The 20222-nt window shown below is 42.3% G+C and overlaps 1 protein-coding gene across 4 annotated transcripts in view; it reads left to right on the top strand.

The window, feature by feature from the left end:
* wdr5 (WD repeat domain 5) overlaps positions 1 to 20222 on the top strand; it is a 220288-nt gene that overhangs the window by 130849 nt on the left and 69217 nt on the right. For all 4 annotated transcript variants that reach the window (XM_087143635.1, XM_022252318.2, XM_087143636.1 and 1 more), the window contains 2 exons: positions 6321 to 6410; positions 8066 to 8149. In XM_087143635.1, coding sequence (XP_086999761.1) covers positions 6321 to 6410; positions 8066 to 8149 — 174 coding nt within the window. The remainder of the gene's footprint in view (positions 1 to 6320; positions 6411 to 8065; positions 8150 to 20222) is intronic.

Genomic DNA, 20222 nt, shown 5'->3' with positions numbered 1-20222 from the left:
CAGTTTGTGTTGGAAAGAGCAGTTACATGGAGGGGGGCTCCAGTTGATAAGTCTTCACATTCTTCCTTTTACACACAGGCCTACATGTGCATGCTGTTTAGCTTCATTGTCATCCATGGCAATCGAAAGCCTTTCAAAAATCCCTGGATCGATTCTTTCATGTGTATTATGTATTTGTATTCTTTCATATGTATATGCACATTAAACGTTATTGTATTAATTTATTATTCTAAACACATCACAGTATATTTGGTTAACTATAACCGAGAGATCTTTTTGATATAACATCAACCACGCATTCACGTGTATGCGCATACATGCATAAATGTGCATATGTACAACAATGCACCAAAGCCGTTGTCCTGTGTTCCTTCCACCTACAATGAATTTTGGATAGAACGAATGTTTCTACATGGATTTCATAATAATGAGAGTCGACTGCACATGTGTATGTTGAAATGCAGTTTTACCTTCAAGATGCATTATCAGCTGCGAATTTTGTGAAGCGGGTGTTCAGTTTAGAAAATTCACAGCACAAATTCGGCACCAACTTACGTAAAAAAATTACATTCACGTTCGCGCCGGTTATTTGAGAGTTGGCAAATGTTGAACATAATTTGCCCTCTGGCAAATTTTATAGCAGCAAATGCTTTATGGCATCACTATTGGTGTGACCCTGCATTAAAGGAACTTGTATCACGGTCCATTATTCTACCTTTACATCATGAATCTTGAGTTGTACTTCTTGTGAACGCGATGTGAAGTAAAATAACGTCACATATACAAAACCTTGAGCACAAAATTATGCCTGTATTGTGCATGTGAGTAGATCACCTGAATGCTAATGACTTTTACAAACATGCATGATGCATGTTGACGGACGAGGTGCATCCTGGATGGTCAGTCATGTTCACATGACTCAGACTCTTCCATCTTCAAGGGGAGGGATGAAACCCTATTTTTATAGAAACAACATCGGGAAAGCTTATAGCAAATAAAATATTTTTAAATCACCTTACACAGAAAGTAATTATTACTTTAGGCAAACAAAACTTTTTTATTTCACAAATGTTTATACATTAAAAATTAAACACGAAAAAGAATAAATGATCCCTATTTTGGTGAATGAATTCAACCGGGCACCAAACAGTTTACAATTCAGCCTTTCGATGGTGGAGGAATTACAGGGAACAATTTGGAATTAAACATCACAAAATTAAACACTGATTTGTAAAATAAAATTTCTGACAAGTAAAGAAGACGCTATCACAATGTTTACATTCATTGGGCATGGTGCATTCCCAACGTGTTGCTGCTCAGAACAGGCGATCGTGAGTGTATCTTGTGCACGTGTGGTGCGGCACTGCATGCTCTGCGTGGTATGTACATGTATATGTACATTCAACTAGTTGCACTGGCCTACTATCATCACTGAACCTGCTCCAATCATTTATGTCAGGAGTTCCAAACTCAGATTAGCATAATAGCCGACGATTATAATGAACATGTCATTCCAATTGCGGATTGGCTGGACTCTCCGGTACACACAGGTCATGGAATCAGCTGTTCCAATTGTGGACTTTCCAGTTGACATTGATATTTAAATGACCTGACCTAAATTTGGGTAGGGCATTCTGAACGTGGAGTGAATGGAATATTCATGTTTGCATTTTAACATACTTGCCACGTATGGTCATCATTGCCAAGTGCTCTTTTGTTTAAAAAAGTTCATGGACTCCAGCGGATTTCCCCCAGGAAGAATGGTCAGGCCTTACCAGTAAGCCCCCTCCAAAAGATTAAAACAAATCAGGAGTAAATAGTTATTTACCCCTTCTATGATCAATTTTATTTTAAAAGCATAAGTACATGGTTTTGGCATGAACATTATGCAGAGAAATAGCTGATGTGACATGTGAAAGAAAGTCAAGCTCAGAGCTGAATAAAACACCAACAGTATACATGAGATGAGCAACTAATTGTAAAGTAAAAGTAACCTCTTTAACTCGGTATAACCCCAAACCAGGCTAATGGTTACCATCTGCTGTCATCTGTCAATGCCCAACTAGCCACTTGTCCTCCAGGTCCCCAGGCCCCAAAGCAATCCCGCCCCCCCTACATTCCATCCTGTAAGCCAACCGATGGCCACAGGGAAAAGTGATAGGGTGGCTATCGGTCCATTTTTTATCAGTCGGATAGCCCTGTCCTAAAGCCAACTGATGGGAATTTTGAAACAATGCCCAATACCATGGTAGTTATGCACATCCTATACCCAGGGGTCTTCCCCTCTATGGCAAAGACCTCTTTGCGCGTCAGTTCACCAAGACCCTACAATCAGAGGCAAGTTGATCAAGGCATCCCACAAGATTTTATTCCCGGATTCTTCTCTGCCCCCTGCGCCTAGGGCTGCTCCGCCTTGCCGCTGGGGTTCCTGCTCTACCTCAAGCTCTTTTTGTCCCCTGACCGTACACTACAGCTCCTCCTTCAACAGACCACAGCCTCCCAGCAGGTCTCACAAATCCAGTGCAAGTTCCGGGCACATACCCCATTCATTTAGGGGACGGTCACTAATAACTCCATCGATTTGCTATCTGCCCCAAACCTGGGCCTGTCAGGGGCCAACTGTGACTTCCTCAGAAACGAGCCATCAACCCAGTCTCTCACCCATCCCACGACGGGTTCGTTTCAACATTCTCCCTCACCCCAAAGAAGGAGCTGAACATCTGGTGCCCAATCCTCAACTTCAAAGCACTAAACAGATTCATTTGCCCTCGGCACTTTTGCATGGAAACTTTGCGTACAGTCATCTAGTCTCTGCTGATCCCAGCCTTGGCCTCGACAGTGGATCTGAAGGATGAGTACCTGCACATTCTGATTCACCCCAAGGACCAGAAGTTCCTCCACTTTATGTTCGACAGCCAAACTTTCAAATTTGTGATGCTACCCTTCGGCCTTTCAATGTCCCCCATGGTTTTCACGCACGCCGTCTGGTCTATCACGGCTTACCTTCATCACTGAGACATCCTGATCTTTCAATATCTGGACGACTGGCTCATCATCTGCAGGTCTGCAACCGAGGTTATGACTTCCACCTGCCTTGTCTACAACCTCTCCACAGAGTCTTGGGTTCTTCATAAACCACAACAATCAGTAGTACATTCAGTCCTTGAGGCTATAGACAGACCCCACATCGACCTCTTTGTCACATCTCAAAATGCCTAAGGGGGATGTTCAGTGTAGCTGAATGTTCAATATAGCTTCGTCCATTATAGTGACATTCCACTGCAGTACTTGTAAGCGAAGGTGTTGATAGAAAACAGTACCCATGCAATATTATATGTTCACACACAAGGTGGAAACCTGTCTGATATGCAGTTATTAAGTGACTTTCCACAGTAACAAAAATTTCCCTTAATAATAAAGTGCTTAACCATCAGTGTTGTAGTCAAGCCAATCACAACTTTTCTAGTCCAATCAAATGACCTAGACCACTCGTACATATAAGTAACAGGGTGAGTAAGGACAAAGCAATGCTTTCATCAAAGTTCACTTGAATCCCACTTGACTTGGCTCATGACTGAATCACTTGTTATGAATTGCAGGGACTTGGTGAAAGACTGTGATGGACTCTCCTTATAATGTCATACAGAACTATAGTCTTACTGATGTGAATACGTCACACACCCAATTATATATGTATGTGTGAACCAACACATGCGTATTCCATTTGTTTGCACTACACTTTCTGGTTCAAATGACGTCAGGCTGTTGTTGGGCAGTGTTGGAGTTGAGTCCTCGAATCTGAGTATAGAGTACTTTAGGAGCCGCATCCCGGGCCGAGTACCATTACATTGATGAATCCATTCCACGTCCAAAGCACCAAGTACATTCGAGGCCAAGGACTGGGTCGAGTCCAAGTACCCAAGTCTGCGTCCAAGCACATTTACATGCATGTAAATACATGTGCACAATACCAAGAATAGAAATAAATAAATAAATGAAATGTGTGAACACATCTACCGGTACATGTATATTATTTAAAACAAACATACCATGCAGCAATCTCTCAAGTAGTAACACTTGTAGTGTGTGTTTGTGCAGAATTGTTTACATATTAACAAATCAACGAATTCTCTAGCAGCTTGTGTTGACCGAGCATTTCTTACAACAAGCAATAGAAAAAATGGATAACTGAGTAGACACCAGGACTGAGACAACCATTTGTTTCCAAGACTGAGACCTACAGGTTGGAGAATGATGGAAAACATAGAACCTAGTGCCAAAGAATTGAACAGAAAAAATAAAGTGTTGAAAGTTAAAAGTAAATCACATATCGGAAATTGCTGAAATATTCCACTATGAAGAAGCTAGGAGAAAGCGCAACAAAATATCTGTCAGTGTCAGTCCATGTGCGTGCACCATGGAAAACAATGTGATGCTCATGAAGTGCAAACTCGGTTCATCACACTACGATTTCTTATAGTAAAAACTGTGGAGCCAGACATGAGACTAGCAGAAAGGTCCCTTGTACATGTACCAAGGGCATGGTAAGCATTCTGTACATGTTACAGACTACAGAGTGAACGTACTGTCAAATTGCATTGTGGTGAAGGTTGAGCAATGCAATTTTCACTTTTCAACCCAACACCAGAAAATGCTATTGATAAAAAATGATGTACTGTTTTTTTCTTTTTTCAAGTACTGGGGTCAAGTACCTAAGGGGTTGAGTACACCCAAAATCCAAGTACCTAGAATTGAGTACGGGCCAAGTACATTTATTTCTCTAGTACTGATAATCATTATCATAAATTTGGGGTTGAGTACTCAGGTATACTCAGTTGTGTATAAGTAGGAGTACTCCAATATTGCTATGGGGTCCACACAAAATGATCGATATACATATACACTGTAGTAGTCCTTCGGTTTGGTGATTTTTAGTCACCTGTGTGCCTGTTCCTTGGCCCATTTGGTCTTCCATTCTGGCCAATATGAGCATGTGTTGGTTATATTTCACCTTTCAGGTAGATCTCACAAGAGTTCAAATTACGAAACAAATTTAAGTTTCCATAAAATTTCCTATAGTTACAAAGATTACATTTGACTTTTATTATTTTTTACCGTGGTTTCTGCTGCTATTGGACAGTAATGGATGGGCCAGGAGCCATTCTGTGCACTGGAGCCACAACAGTAAAATGTCCCATCAAAAGAAAGACGTGTTGGATTCCCGCATTCAGTGGTCAGTCTGTATTGGCCACCGGTGCATGCACACACATATACATGTATCCTGAAGATATCCAATGTAGACCACACCACTTGTTTATTGGTCTTTCAAATTTGCCATTGGCCATTATTCCTTCAAGCAAATTTTCCTTAACCACTTCCTGCCGGGGACTCTGGGATCAGAGACGTATGGTTTATATGGGTGGCCGGGGTCTCCGAACTCGGACAAAGGAAACAGGGCCCTGTAACAAAAGACCGTACTCCGAACAAAAGACCAGGCTGCTGGGCATAACCGACATTTTTCACTCTCAAAAGTGGTGATAATCCAGCCTTGTTTTGAAACTCTATACCAGGCTTTGGGGCATTGAGAGCGAGCGGATTACCACCGGGAACAAAAGCGCTCCACCACCGCAGCGATGAGCCACACAGCACCGCTGCACGCTAAACTGGCCCCTATTGAAAAGAGGTCAGCAGTGCACTGAGCAAGGTTCGTGAACAAAAGACAGTTATATAACACCGCACAATCTGGGCTCTGTTTACAAGGCTGCAGGCCTGGCTGAAATACTCGGGCGTCAATGAAGGTCACCTATCAACTTAGAATAGTGCCTGAAGATTACTTTGTGTGGCTATAAACGACCATTAAATGAAATGATGAATTTTTGAAGGATTTTGAAAACGGAAAAAATGATAGTCATGCCGGCCCAGCATCATCAACATTGGAAAATGCCCCGGCACGAAGTGGTTAATTTTTGAGTCATCATCATCCGTCCCAAGTACACTGTATGCTTCTTTTATTTAAATGAAATTTTAATGTTTGGTAACAGTGCACAGAAAATCTTTGAGCCAAGGGAGATGTTCGGTATACCCATTATTTCAATGTAGTGGTGTTCATTATAGCAGCATTGTACTGTACATGATTGTTTGTACTGTGTTCATGAATGGAGATGAAAACGCATCGGATATGTATAAAAATGCTCTGTAATTCATACATGTAAAACCTTTACCTAACAGCCTTCAGCTAATAGTTATGTTATGAATTAGACTTGGATGTGCATCTTGGTTGAACAAACAAAAGACAAAAATTATTATAATCTTGCCATCAGGGAAAGTGTTTGAAGACGTTGAAGGGTCATAGCAACTATGTGTTCTGCTGCAACTTCAATCCACAGTCCAACCTGATTGTTTCCGGCTCGGTAAGTAATATTTCAGATGCAGCTGTACTTACAATGATCACCTTTATGCAAATGCCGTAAAGCAGCAATTCATTATTTTGCTGATGCAGTTCAGTTATGCACAGAATGTACAGATAAAGTCAAGTAAAGTATTTTTCCCCTTTGAAACTAGCCACATTTACCTTCATGTACTTTTCAACCCCTAATTTTCCCCCCTCCCCCATTGCGGCTGGACATGTGGATTTTGTGGATACAGGTCTTATAATCCTGTTATCATCAATTTCTAAACAAAGATTAACTTCTAAACAGTTTTAATTTCATAAGTGGATGTCCTCTGCTCCCTGTAAATAATAAATTCGGCAAACAAAATTTTCTTAGGTATTTTTTGGGGGGGTGTTAGGGGGGGTGTTCCAACTGCAGATCTGAAATAACATTTGATGCATGACCTGAAAAACCAACTTTGAGTTGACTACATGATTCCACATTCTTGTAATAGAACAGTTTGAAAACAAAGTGTAGTTCACATGCATTTATTCAAAAATAAATAGAATTGTCAACCAAAGAGTAACAATCAATAATAAGTACAAGATCCAGCTGATGGGTTTTGAACTTATATGACAAAAAACGCAATAAAGAAAAGTGTAAACTAAAAACACTGAGCAATAACAAGTAATGCAACACCCTAACCTTTATGGTGACAAAACCAGGCTGTTTAGCATGAACAGAGGTAGGATTAGATGGAAGGTGATTGCAGTTGGTCGTAAATTCTTTTTTCTAATCAACTAATTAGCAAAAACTGATTCTTAAAAATCAGCGGATGCCTCCGTATAGGGTTTTAACAATTAAAATGAAGTAACATACTTTTCCCCCTTAAAATGCAATTTAAATAACAAAAATGCATGTAACATTTTTAAAAGTAAGAATGTCAAGATTTTAGACAAACTATTTCTTCTCTGAACCACATGTAGCAGCTTAAGTGCAGTTAGAGCGGCATGTGATACTTTCACATTTCAAATTTATATTCAAAACGTGTGCGAGTATTGGCCATATGAACTAGTGCAATTTGAATTTTGTGTGTGTGTGTGTTTAGTTTTTGTTGTGGTTATTGGTATGAGGGTGAAGATACAAGTTGCCTCCACACAAACCTTTGTACATACATGTTCCTAGTTTTATTGTGCATGGTAAATTTATTAATGACAAATACAAACAGAAATAATCAAAACTCTGGCAAACCATTAAAGGCTTTATCCAATCATACAGCAAGGTGATGATAATTTTCATTCATGGTGAATCTTATTTTTTTTCCAAATAAAATTTCTTGACAAAACAGTTCGTCAAATCCTTCCATGATTCTTTTGATTTTGGCACTGTATTCTTGATGACAAACATTGCAGAACAATTTGTTTACATGTACATTTTTTTTTACCTCGAGTTGCTCCAGTTTCTTGCTGCCCTTTTGACCATCATGTAACTACTGGTACATGCCTTTATTTTGAACAAACCTTAGCAAATGTACAGTGCTTTTAATACAAGAAAAGAAAACTTGGTAGTAAAGGTAAAATATTTAAGAACAACTCAAGTGCAGAAAAATACAAGGTTGAAAGCCTCACAGCTAATACAATTGTAAATAATAGTTTTTATCTAAAAGTGATTTTTGTTGTTGATTGTTTGCTTAGTTTGATGAGAGTGTAAGGATATGGGACGTGAAGACTGGAAAATGTCTGAAGACTCTGCCAGCACATTCAGACCCTGTGTCAGCTGTAAGTACATGTATTTTTTGCATTGGCCACATAGTGAATCATACACTTTTTGACCACTTTATGCTGCCATTGTTTTTTATATGCAAGATTTTGTTTAATGTATAATGTATGAACTTGTAAAGCTGGTATTACCATTAACCCTGTTCCTGAGGTGTGCCTACAAGGTTGACACAGTGATGTCATATTACAAGCAAATAAACTGTAATACAGTAAAATCTCAATACCTTCAAATCTCTGGGGAATGGACAACAAATTTGAGTTATCCAAAATTCGAGTTAACCACTTCATGCCGGGGCATTTTTCAATGTTGATGATGCTGTGCCGGCATGACTATCATTTTTTCCATTTTCAAAGTCCTTCAAAAATTCATCATTTCATTTAATGAAAGGTGACCTTCATTGATGCCCGAGTATTTCAGCCAGGCCAGCAGCCTTGTAAACAGAGCCCAGATTGTGCAGTGTTGTATAACTGTCTTTTGTTCTCAAACCTGGCTTAGTGCACTGCCGACCTGTTTTCAATAGGGGCCAGATTAGCGTGCAGCGGTGCTGTGTGGCTCATCGCTGCGTTGGTGGAGCGCTCTTGTCCACGGTGGTAGTGTGCTCGCTCTCAATGCCCCAAACCCTGTTATGCGGTTTTAAAACAAGGCTAGAGTATCACCACTTTTGAGAGTGAAAAATGCCGGTTATGCCCAGCAGCCTGGTCTTTTGTTCGGAGTACGGTCTTTTGTTACAGGGCCCTGTTTCCTTTGTCCGAGTTCGGAGACCCCGGCCACCCATATAAACCATACGTCTCCGATCCTGGATTCCCCGGCAGGAAGTGGTTAAAAGAAGGTCCCAATTTCTTTTGAAGTTAAGTCATTAATATGATGTGTATCATAACATGTACCTATACGCTGACGCAAAGCTACTGTAAATCTTCCTACGATGACTTTTGAAATAACATTGTGGTTATTTTGTTCATTGAAAGACTTTTTGCTGAGGATTTTTGTTGTTTTGTTGCTACGCAAAGGCTCTGCAATGCAGTCACATGGTTGGTCCACTGCGGGTGAGCATGGTGTGGTTTGTGGCTCTAATTGGGCAACCATCGCATGGGCGAACACAAGCAGTTGGGCAGACCATTAGGCCAGAGGTAACTTTGGTACGTATGGCGCATGCGGCATACAAAAAGATCTCCAATGCATTGCTGCAGCCACCGTAAAGAGCCATCAGTTGGCTTGCCGACGCACTGGCTACAATGGGCCCACGGTAATAATTGGGCCAATTCCTGCAAGTCTGATTTTGCGGTCCCGGTGTGGTTTATGTGTCTAGATCGATCATCATTGTAGCGCACTTGCAAGTGTTCCGGTGTAAAAAGACGAAGTCTGCGTGTCAGAAATGATTCCTAGACCCGCGTTCTGTTTACACTTTGTGGAAGTATTTTACACCAAAACTTCGAGTTAAACAAATACAGCACAATTGTTTATATTGTTTATTTTGGGGGACTGCTCTTCACTCCCAGGTAATTTCTGCAAAACACGCAATGTGTGCCCCATGTGGAGACCCATCATCAACCTCAAGCCTCTGAACATGTTCATTCAGCCCAAAAAAATCTGCATGAACACATTACAGACAGTTTTTCAAGTTTCCAAATTCTTGTTGGGCCTCTTCCTGAAGGACGCATACTTTCATGTCCCAATACACCCACAAAGTTCCAAGTGCCTGCGCTTCTTGTAGGATGGGAAACTATTCTAGTTCGGAGCTCTTCCCTTCGGCTTCTCCACTTCTCTGATAGTGTTCACAAGGGTTGTAAAGATCAATACAGCTTATCTCTGAAAGCTGGACGTCATGCTGTTCCAACATCTTGATGACTGGCTCATCATTGGCAAATCATTTGACGAGGCAGCATCCTCTACTCATCTTACCCTGCAATGTCGCAAGCGCCGTGGGCTTCATTATCAATCTGGAGAAGTCTAAGCTCAATTGGATTGCGTGAAGGTCCTCTTTACGAGCAGTCAGCTCCCGCCCATGTGTGGCTCCAACTTCTCTGACTGATGGCTGGCATGGTGAACTAAGTTCCTCTCTGCAGACTGTGTATGCGCGCATTACAGCTTCATCTACTAGCCTTCTACAGACCAAAAGGAGACTCCATCAATCTCCCTGTCCCCATAACAGACTTCATCCACCCTCATCTCCAGTGGTGGCTGGTTAAGAGCCACCTCTCATCCAGAATTCCTTTCGGCAAAGCGGAGCCAGAAGCAATCATAACAGCCTCGGCTGGGGAGCCTCCCTCCTTTTCAAGCATCAGAAATCTGGGAACTCCAGTTCCGAGAGAGTCACATCAATGTCTTAGAACTCTAGGCAGCATTCAATGCTCTGAAGTCCTTCTGTTAGAGCTTTCTAGGCAAACTCATCCTCATTTGTTCAGACAACTCCACAATGGTATTGTACGTCAGCCGTCAGGACCATGCGTTCTCCTCGGCTCTGCCTCCTGACAAGACAAATGTTCCTGTTGGCTCAGGATCATAACATTGATCCCCGGGTGACCCACAAACCGGGCATTGACAACTCCATTGCAGATGCCCTCTCCTGTGGGAATATCTGCCTAATGGAGTGGACTCTTCGCACCGGTGTGGTCCAACAAGTCTTCAACAAGATCAGGAGACTGAACAGCAGAGAATACCCTACTGCCAGTGCTCTGCACTACCACCTACAGGCTTGGGCAATGAACGCCTTGTCAGATCATCTGGGAAGGTATGTCGGCCTATACCTTCCCTCCAGTATTTCTAATCTGCTGGAACTACCGTTCGGCTATTACAGCTATCATGATGGTTTTCCTGATTATTCGACGGTATCCAACAACAGCGCCCTTAATCAAGAAGGCCAAGGGATGTTTCTTCAGTGCCCCCTACCAAAAGGTTAATTCCTTCTTGGGAACTGTCAGCTGTGCTTCATCTGCTTGCTGGTCCACCCTTCAAACCTCTCAGTGAAGCTTCGCTACTCAACCTGACATTGAAGCTGGCATTTCTATGAGCAGTTACTCCCATACATCAAGGCAGCGAACTGAAAGCGTTCTCCACCGCTGATGGCCACATCTGATGGAAACCCCATGGTGTTTGCCGCATCCCTGCTCAGGGATTCCTCACCAAGAATCAGTCTGTGTCCTCCCATCCTCCTGATATTTTTGTGCCAGACATTACTAAACACATTGGGACCCCAAATGACAAGCCTTGGTGGCTAGTCCAAACTCTTAAATGGTACCTAGCTAGGAATGCTTGGAGGTACAACATTTTAGCTCTTCATTTACTCAACAGTAAAGCCATATCTAGTGGCAACCAGAGACACTTTTAGCCAGGTGGGCAGTTTCAGCCATTAAATTTGCCAACCCGAACTGGCCAAATTCCACAGACAATCAGACTCAACGTCTTATCAGATTTCATGACATCAGGGCAGTCTCAACCTCATGGTCCTATTTCCGAGACGTTCCCATGAACGAAATATGGAAGGCGGCATGTTGGAAGTCTTCATCAACATTATCAACATTCATCACATGCTGCCTCACCAATGTCTTACAAAGAGACTCCTCACATGGATGTCATCGGTGATGTCATCGCAGAAGGGCTCTTCAGCTGGGCAGACCACCACTGGAACTATCTAACAGCTTCATGATCTGGTGAGTCCGCACTATACTAAGCGAGGTTTATATCCTCTTCTAACACACTTTCTGGACATAGTACGTCCTTGCCCTACCTTCCTCCTGGGGATTGGTGCGACTCTGCATATTTACTGACTGTTTGGGGTAGGTTGAAAGCAGAGGACTCTTCCCCCACAGAAATGTGGGAGAGGTTTACTATTCAATACTGTGGCGAAACAGGGTAGCTGCGCAGACTTGTGTTTAGTCTGGATCATTAATAATTCAGGAGCGTCTAATTCATGCATTAAACATGCGCGCGGCAACCAATCAGAGACGCGCATTACCTTAGGTCTGGGCGCTTGCTGCGTGGGTTGCCAGGACTTCTCAAGATGGCAGCGTGCTAACCAGAGCTCTGTGGAGTTGTGTTGTGTTCTGAGTTTCGTGTGTAAATCTGACGTACGACCGCTGGTGGTTGGGGATCTACCTCAAGTGTACCTGGTGCAATCAGTTTGTGTGGTGCTTGTTCTCAGTTGCCGGAGCTGCCGATTATATCAGATCTCTTTGAAGATTGGGGAATCGTTAGACAGTCTCGTTTATTTAAGAAGTGGTAGATTATAGGGTTAGGGAACCCGTGTGAATCAGTTAATTGGTGAATTAGCGGAGCTTAGACTAAAAGGATTGTGTGTGGTTGTTCGATGCTTGTTGGCATAGCGACAGTTGGTTGCATCTTTGTCTGGGAGCTTGCTTTCCTCATTGAGGTTTACTGGCTGCAGGTTTCCGTTAGAGTCTGGTGAGGACTATTATAATCGCCTTCTTAATCAACTTACCTGTGTTATTTCGTAATAACTTGAAGTGGGTGAGGGTTATTGAAGTCACCTTAAATCTTGTTGCAGTTTGGGAACTGTGTTGCTTCGTAAGGCAGTATAGATTATTGTTGTACAAGTCTACACCATTGTGTTGTGTTGTACAGTTACGAAGATTGTATTCGCTTGTGTGGTTAAGACTTTTCAGTTATAAGCCATTGGTAGATTATTTATTTAGACTAGAGGGTTGCCCTGATCACTGTGAGGGTTACCTAGTTATTGTGAGGGTTACCCTGATCGCTGTGAGGTTTACCCTGATCACCGTGAGGGTTATTCTGGTGTAGGTTAAGGATAAGGCTGATTAATCACATTCGTGGTGCAGTTGACCACGTAGGACTACATCCTCGTGAGGATAATTTTGTATATAGTTAATTGCTGTTGTATATAACAGATAGCTGAGCACTGACATTGAATAAACCAATCATATAATTGCCTTAGAAATCACTGGTCACTGTGAGATTGTATCACTGGTATTGACATTAATTGTAATCTTTATTGACATTGGGATCAATTACCTAATCATAGAGCAGTGGTAACTTCCACCAAACGAACAGCCCCTAAGGCATAATCCACCGTTCGTTAACTGATATCCCCTCTTGCGTTTGGATAGCTGCTCATTCTTGCGTAAGATTAAATAAATATGTTTGTGGGGTTAGGCCACAATACCTACCACAAACAGTCTCCTCCGTCCCATCCTTCATCGCTTTTGGCTCAGACAGTTTTATACCTGAAAAGGACGAACATGGCGTATGCCCCACTATGCATCTTCGGAGTACAGGACGCACTATGGTTGATAAAGTTTTTACCGAATGGAATCATATGCAAAAGAAATTTGCATATTTAGTGACTGTTTGGGGTAGGCATTTAGTAGCAGACCTCTGCATCAGCAGACCTCTGCCATCTTCAGAAGGAGGCTTTTTTGCAGTTTTGCAAAAAAGGCGTTAGTTCTGTTCTTTTTTTTTTTCTTGTGGCTTAATATTGACCTCGTGATGATGACCTCATCAGGAGACAAGTCATAGGACATTAAAGGTGCACTCTTAAGGGCCCTATATCTCCTTAAGTAGATATGCGATCGGGTTCAAATCTTGCTGATATCTTGTGAAGGAAGTGCTTTAGAGGAATATTGACTTCAGGTGATGATGACGTCATCAGGAGACAAATCACGTGATATTAAAGGTGCATTCTTTAAAGCCCTACATCTCCTGAAGTACATGTCCTATCAGGTTGAAACTTTGCAGATAATTTGAGAGGTGTTATATACGAAAAATGACTTGATGTTATGATGTCTTAGTTGTTCAAATGTACAAAGGAATGCAAAAAAGCCCTCTGTTCTGTTGGCAAACAGACAGATAACCTCTCGTTTCTTCTTATTCCTCTTTTCCTTCTTCTACTCAAAAGCCCATTCAATTTGTGCACGTTTTTTGTCCCCACGACTTTAGTGCTTTTGCAACTTTGGATTTTCACCAAACTGGTACCAATGAAGGACCCTTTAATAAGTATGGATGGTCCTAGAACAATGACGTCATAATGTCATAAATGTAGTGATTTATTATTGATTTTTCAATATTTATTTCAGCCCATTGACTTTGTACACGTTTTCAAGGCACCATTTTGGTAACTTAGCAATCATCGATTGTCATCAAAGTTACACAAAGCACTAACTATAAAACGAAGATAATACTGAAATAATTATGTCATGCTGATGTCATCGAGTGATTTATTATTAAATTTCCAATATCTAAGTATTATGTTAAATTTATAAAAGTCCATATAAAATCAAACATGGCCTCCCGCAACATTCTGTTTGCAGCAAGTGGCAGGATAAAATGTGGTCTTCAATTTATCTTGTGTGGGTCAAATCACATGACCCTTCCTTCCGGTCGAAATGGGAAGTGGTCTTATTGTTTAAAAGTGGTCATAGGTATCAAGATGTTTTCAACGTTGTTAGTCTGTTGGGGTATAGTATTCTTCACATCATCTACTGATGACGTCACGTAATTGTCGAGCGCCCTCTAGCGACAGGTTAAAAATTGTGAAAAATAAATTTTGAATAGATGTCTGTGGCGAAGTTTGTCCAAAGCACCTGAAAATTGATTTAGATGATTATCTTTACACAGTCAACACATGTGTGAAGTTTCGGCCGGTGACATCATCAGACCGGAAGTTACAATAAAAAGTACTTTTATTCTTCAGAATTTGGTAAAAAAAATTAACCATAACAGATACAAGCGTGAAGTTTCCATTAGATGACAGCTAAAACGTTGGAGTCAGCTGCATGAAGTGCTTAACTGGTGTACTTTTTCACACAGATGAAGCGCCGTCGACAAAAAACCCTTACAGTATATATTGCGAACTCGAAAATCCCATTCGCATACTTTGCATTGGATGCCCAATATCTGCCTGTAACATAGACAGCGCGCTGTGCATAGAGCATATACTTGCCTGAACCTCGGGACCTGGCAAATCGCCGAGCACATGGTGCGGAGATAAGATCGCATTGTATGGAACGCCAATAGAACATATTGTAGCGTGGACTCAGGGGTTCTTATCCCTCATGACTGCTTAACAGGAAGAGGGAGCGGACACGGGATTTCCAACTGGAAAAACTGAATGTATTCACTACACAAACTCAGTGGACAACTTTCCGCACTGCTGTCAGAACAACTGCCAACTTGACACTCAAGCTCTAAACAAAAAAAAACACGTCAAGCAATGTATAACATAGTATAACAATTCCTTAGGCCGTCTAGGCATTTTGCCAAATCCCCTCCCGCTCCCGACAAAGCACAAGAATCCCAAAATAGAAGCCAATTCCGGTGCACACCCAGCACAAAAGAAACAGGTCAGGGCACTCCGCTGGAGGCCCTTCACCGGCAGCCCTCAGCACCGTACGATAGATTAACATGGCAATAAAAACATGTGAAAAAGCTGTACAAATGTCCATTACAATAAGTTTAAAATCTCTAGTCTAAGCTCTTGCCGCAATATCAATACTGTAGCGGTCTCCAGCGACGGAGCCTCGGGCGTGCCTTTGGTCGACCCGACGAGCGGCTGTAGAGGCGACCAGGGGGGCAGGTCCGTTTGGAGGCAGTCTACCGCCAGGCGCCGAAGCCTAACAAGTTGCACCCACGGGTCTGGTCTTGGGGGCTGGCAGAAAGGGGGCCGGTACCGTGGGTTACTGGTACTGGGGGATTTCCTGGACGAACTCAATAAAGACTCTGGTTGGCTTCCAATTTGATTGGTTGATTATTTTAATATTGGCACTCTCTTAAACAGGAGACTCCTAAATAGGCAACTCCTAATTAGGCGGCTTGTGGATTTGCAAATTGTTTACACCACCTACGTCTTGACTTGCACTGTTTACTGCTGAATTACATAAAAGATGACCATAAAAGAGATGTGAGTGCTTATCAGGACTAATTACAATAACTGAATGAAGTCGCACTAACCTAGTGCCCAGTAATCACTCTCCAGCACAGCGTTCTGCTCTGACAGCCAAACCAAGCAGCAGTACGAACTCGTCATGCACAAATATGACCGAACAACAGAAAGACAGGAAAGACCGCGAGTAGCTCGCGCGCACTCCTTATATACACATGCGCGGGTTATGATTATGGGGTATAAATGCTTAACTGCAAATAATTAAAAAGGGCGCTCTAACCACCCCACTATTTCGCTACAATACTGTACTGTACTGTACATGTGTGATTGAGTTGAAACCTTGCAGGTAGTTAGGAAGGGAAGGTTTATAAACAGAAATTGACCTCACATGATGACGAGTCACGTGACATTAAAGTTGCATCCTTTAAAGTACTATATCTCCTGAAGTGCATGTCCGATTTGGTTGAAACTTGGCAGGTATTTAGAAGGGGAAGTGTTTTAGACAAAATAGACCTCATGTGATGATGATGTCATCAGGTAGCAAATCACATGACATTAAAAGTGCACTATTTAAAACTCTAAATCTCCTGAAGTATATATCCAATTGGGTTCAACGTTGCAGATATCTTTAAAGGGAAGCTATTTAGATGACTATTGCCATGATGACATGATGACATGATCAGGTGACAAGTCACGAGACAAAATGTGAACTCCTCAAAGCCCTACATCCCCTGGCATTTGTGCTCCATCGGGTTGAAACTTTGTGGATAACTAGAAAGGGTAGTGATATAGAAAATTATTGAACTCGTGGTGATGATTTCATCTGGACAAGTCACGTGACATTAAAAGTACACTTCCTGAAGAACTTATCCCATTGATCTCAACCATTGCAGATTACGAGGAAAGGAATTGTTGTAGATGAAAATGTACCTGATTTCTCAGGTGGATTTGTGCTTTTTATAAATGCTTATTATGATGATGATGATTGTTATTTGATTATGCACAACGAGATAAGAGATCTCATTCTTATCCATTGGAATAACTTGAGTCAAGCTGCATCCCTTAGCCCCAGATCTTGAGCATCTTCTGTAGAATTCGAGCAGTGCCAAGGAGAGCCGCCTTCTGCAGCAATTCCACCTTGACTGCTGAACCAATCGTATCAAGATGTTTTGCTGGCAACTCTGGTGTCTCCCGGTACTGCCACATCTATAATGTGGCACAAGTCCGCAGCTTTTTATGTAGAACAACAACATCCGGCCGCCTATGTTCTATAATATGGTCAGTCTGGATGATAAAAACCCAGAGAACGTTGACATACTCTGTCTCTTTTACCTTTTCTGGGACACACTCCCGCCACTTCCCCTTGACTGCCACTCCCCATTTCCAACATAGATCCCAGGGAATTACCTTTGCTGATTTGTTGTGCCTTCCCTTGTAATCTGTTTTGGCCATCTTGCTGCATTCACAAACCAAATAATATACAGTCTCCTCTCTCTCCCCACACATCCTACATCATGTTAGTCCTTGGTGCTTGGTCCTGTGCTGTTGTTAGCAACCCTTCCATCTCCTTCAAGTCACCATTTTTCAACCTTCCTCAGGTCTTGTTTCCTGCCTCGTCCTCCGTTTCTTTTAGAAACTTACCATGAAGCAGCTTGACCTCTCAGTCCTGGAACCTCTCCTCCTTCCTCTTGTACACCCTGGCTCCATTCCTACAACATATTTCTTGGCCGTTTTCAGCAGTCAACACTGAGCCCAAGAAACTTATCTGTCAAGACTCCTCTTCTCATGCTCACATAATCCACCACACTTATCAGTCCCCGTCCTCCTTCATTCCTCAAAGCCCTCGGATGCAGCATTCCATGCATTGTCATCAGTTTCCTGGACTTCCTGTCAAGAAACTCCAACTCAGCCTTGGTCCAGTCAACAATCCCAGCATTGCATCTCATCAGCAACACAGCCCAGGTATTGACCGCCTTCACCGTATTGCCACCATTCAGTTTTGACTTCAGACACTTTTTAACCCTTCTGGTGTACTCTTTACTTATGCTTTCTTTCACTTTCCCATGCATCATGCTGTCCGCCTCCAACACCCCAAGATACTTGTATCCTTCTTTCTCCACCAATGCCTTTAGCATAGATCCATCGGGTAGAAGAATGCCATCAGAGTCCACTCTCTATCCCCTTCTCAACAGCAAAGTTTACTCATATCTTGATACCGAACTGCATTCTGATATCCCCTGAACACCTGGACTGTCTGCACCAGAGAATCAATCTCCTCATTCTTGGCAAACAACTTCAAGTCATCTATAAAAAGGAGATGATGGACTCGGCAGCCATCATTATTCTTCATACAACCCGCACTAACCTTTTGCAAAATCAGCGACAATGGCATCAGCACCAGTACAACCAAAAGCAGTCTTTCAACACGGCCTTGTCAATCACCAGTTGATACTTCATTCCTCTTATCGTCTTCTTACATCCCTTCTACTCATCTGGAATAAGCCATTCTTCTCCAAATGGGTATAGATATCCTTAGTACCCTGTCAAGAGCTTGTAAACAATGGGACGACAATAAGTCTGTAATAACTTGCAACCCTTCCTTTCTTGACATCCTTCATAAGTGAAACTGTCCTACCTTCAAACATCTACCTTGGAAGATTCCCACACCCGACACACTCCTCTAAATGCCCTGCAAGTCTACCTGCAGAAATTGTTCCACCAGTACCTGTGAACGTGATCCACACCCGGCACTTTCCAATTCACTACCTTCCTCAACTGCTTCTTCACCTTTTCCACATTGATCTGTGCTTCCTGTGAACCTTTCAGTTCTTCCCTCACTTCTTGAAGCTACTCTGCCCAGTTGTGACAAACTGGCTTGTCCCAAATGCCTCCCTAAGAGGACTTAGCCTCGGTTGCCTCTGCCCATTCAATTTCCGGAATAGCTGTCTTTGGTTAACCCTAAACAGACTATTCTGATGAAACTGTTTAATCCTATCTTCATACCTCTTCACCTTGGCCGCCTTTGCCTTGATTCACTGCTTAAAGAGCAATCACATCAGTGGAAGAAAATGAGAAATCTGGCCGTGGTATGTTTACTTGGATCCCATTATAGACATCCATGCCATATACACCCGGATTCAGCAATATTTGTGGTAAAATAAAATAACTTTTGTTTCTGCCAAGCACCATTGCTAGCTTTCGTGAATGGAGCGTGTCATCATCGCTTCATTTACATCTCATGAGCTTTTCCAGGATTTTGTCGACATAGCACAGTGGAAACGGTTCTCCGGCTGATGTATGTTCTCACTGAGCCGGAGTTGGCACAGTCAAGTCAATGCACATAATTACACGAAGTATAGGAACAAGTGTGTAGCAATACACTGTCCCAAGTCCGAGGCACAGAGCCTTTCCACTTTGAACTGATCATGCCAGCAAAGCGCCGACAGGATCCCGATCGGGCTTACGATGGGGCCACAACCGGTGAACGAGGTGGTGAAGGAGACCAAGATCGTTTGATAAATATGGGTGGGTAAGTTCAGAGTAAAGGACAGACGTTTTCAATGTTTTTTTATGTTGTTATTTTATTCCCAAAAAAGTGTCAGGCTAGGCCGTGCAGCTCAGGCATGCAGGCCTTCATACAAAAACATATCCATGAAACCAGGTCCTGTGAGGTCATGAAGTTTTTCGGTGGTAAAAAAAGCATTTCTGCACAGCACCACCAAATGGTACAAACGTGGACAGTTTTTGAAAAACCCATAGAATTGGTCCATATTTTTATCACATTTTTATCACATTATTAGTATTTATTCAGCAGTCACAGTACCACTTTATACATGTATATATTACTTAGATACCACGCGAGTATATTAAACTGTATTCCCCGTTTTTGTTTACCATAGTTGGGGTTGCTATTTGATCTCTTCCTAGATGGCTGTCATCCCTTGACCAAAAACTCCATTCTTGACCAGCAGCTTGTCTCTCATGTCAGACATCCTCATTGCACCTCTGTCCTTCTGCTCAATCGTGCTCAGATCCCTTTGCTGTTCCTTGATCTGTCCTTCGAACTAATGCTTCCACCAAGGTGTCACACCCCTGTTGGTGTTGTCAGGTTGCTTACATCCGACCTGTTCCATCACAACAACAGCACCTGCATAAACAAGGCTGTTAAGATCAGATATATTAGTTCTGATCTGATCTAGAATCTTGTTAACAGTCCGTGT

Source organism: Acanthaster planci, linkage group LG11 (genome assembly GCF_054643075.1).
Source record: "Acanthaster planci isolate LZ-2023a linkage group LG11, COTS_SCS, whole genome shotgun sequence".
NCBI lineage: Eukaryota > Metazoa > Echinodermata > Asteroidea > Valvatida > Acanthasteridae > Acanthaster > Acanthaster planci.
Note: the sequence above shows the minus strand (reverse complement) of the source record. Positions and strands in the feature narration are given on the sequence as shown.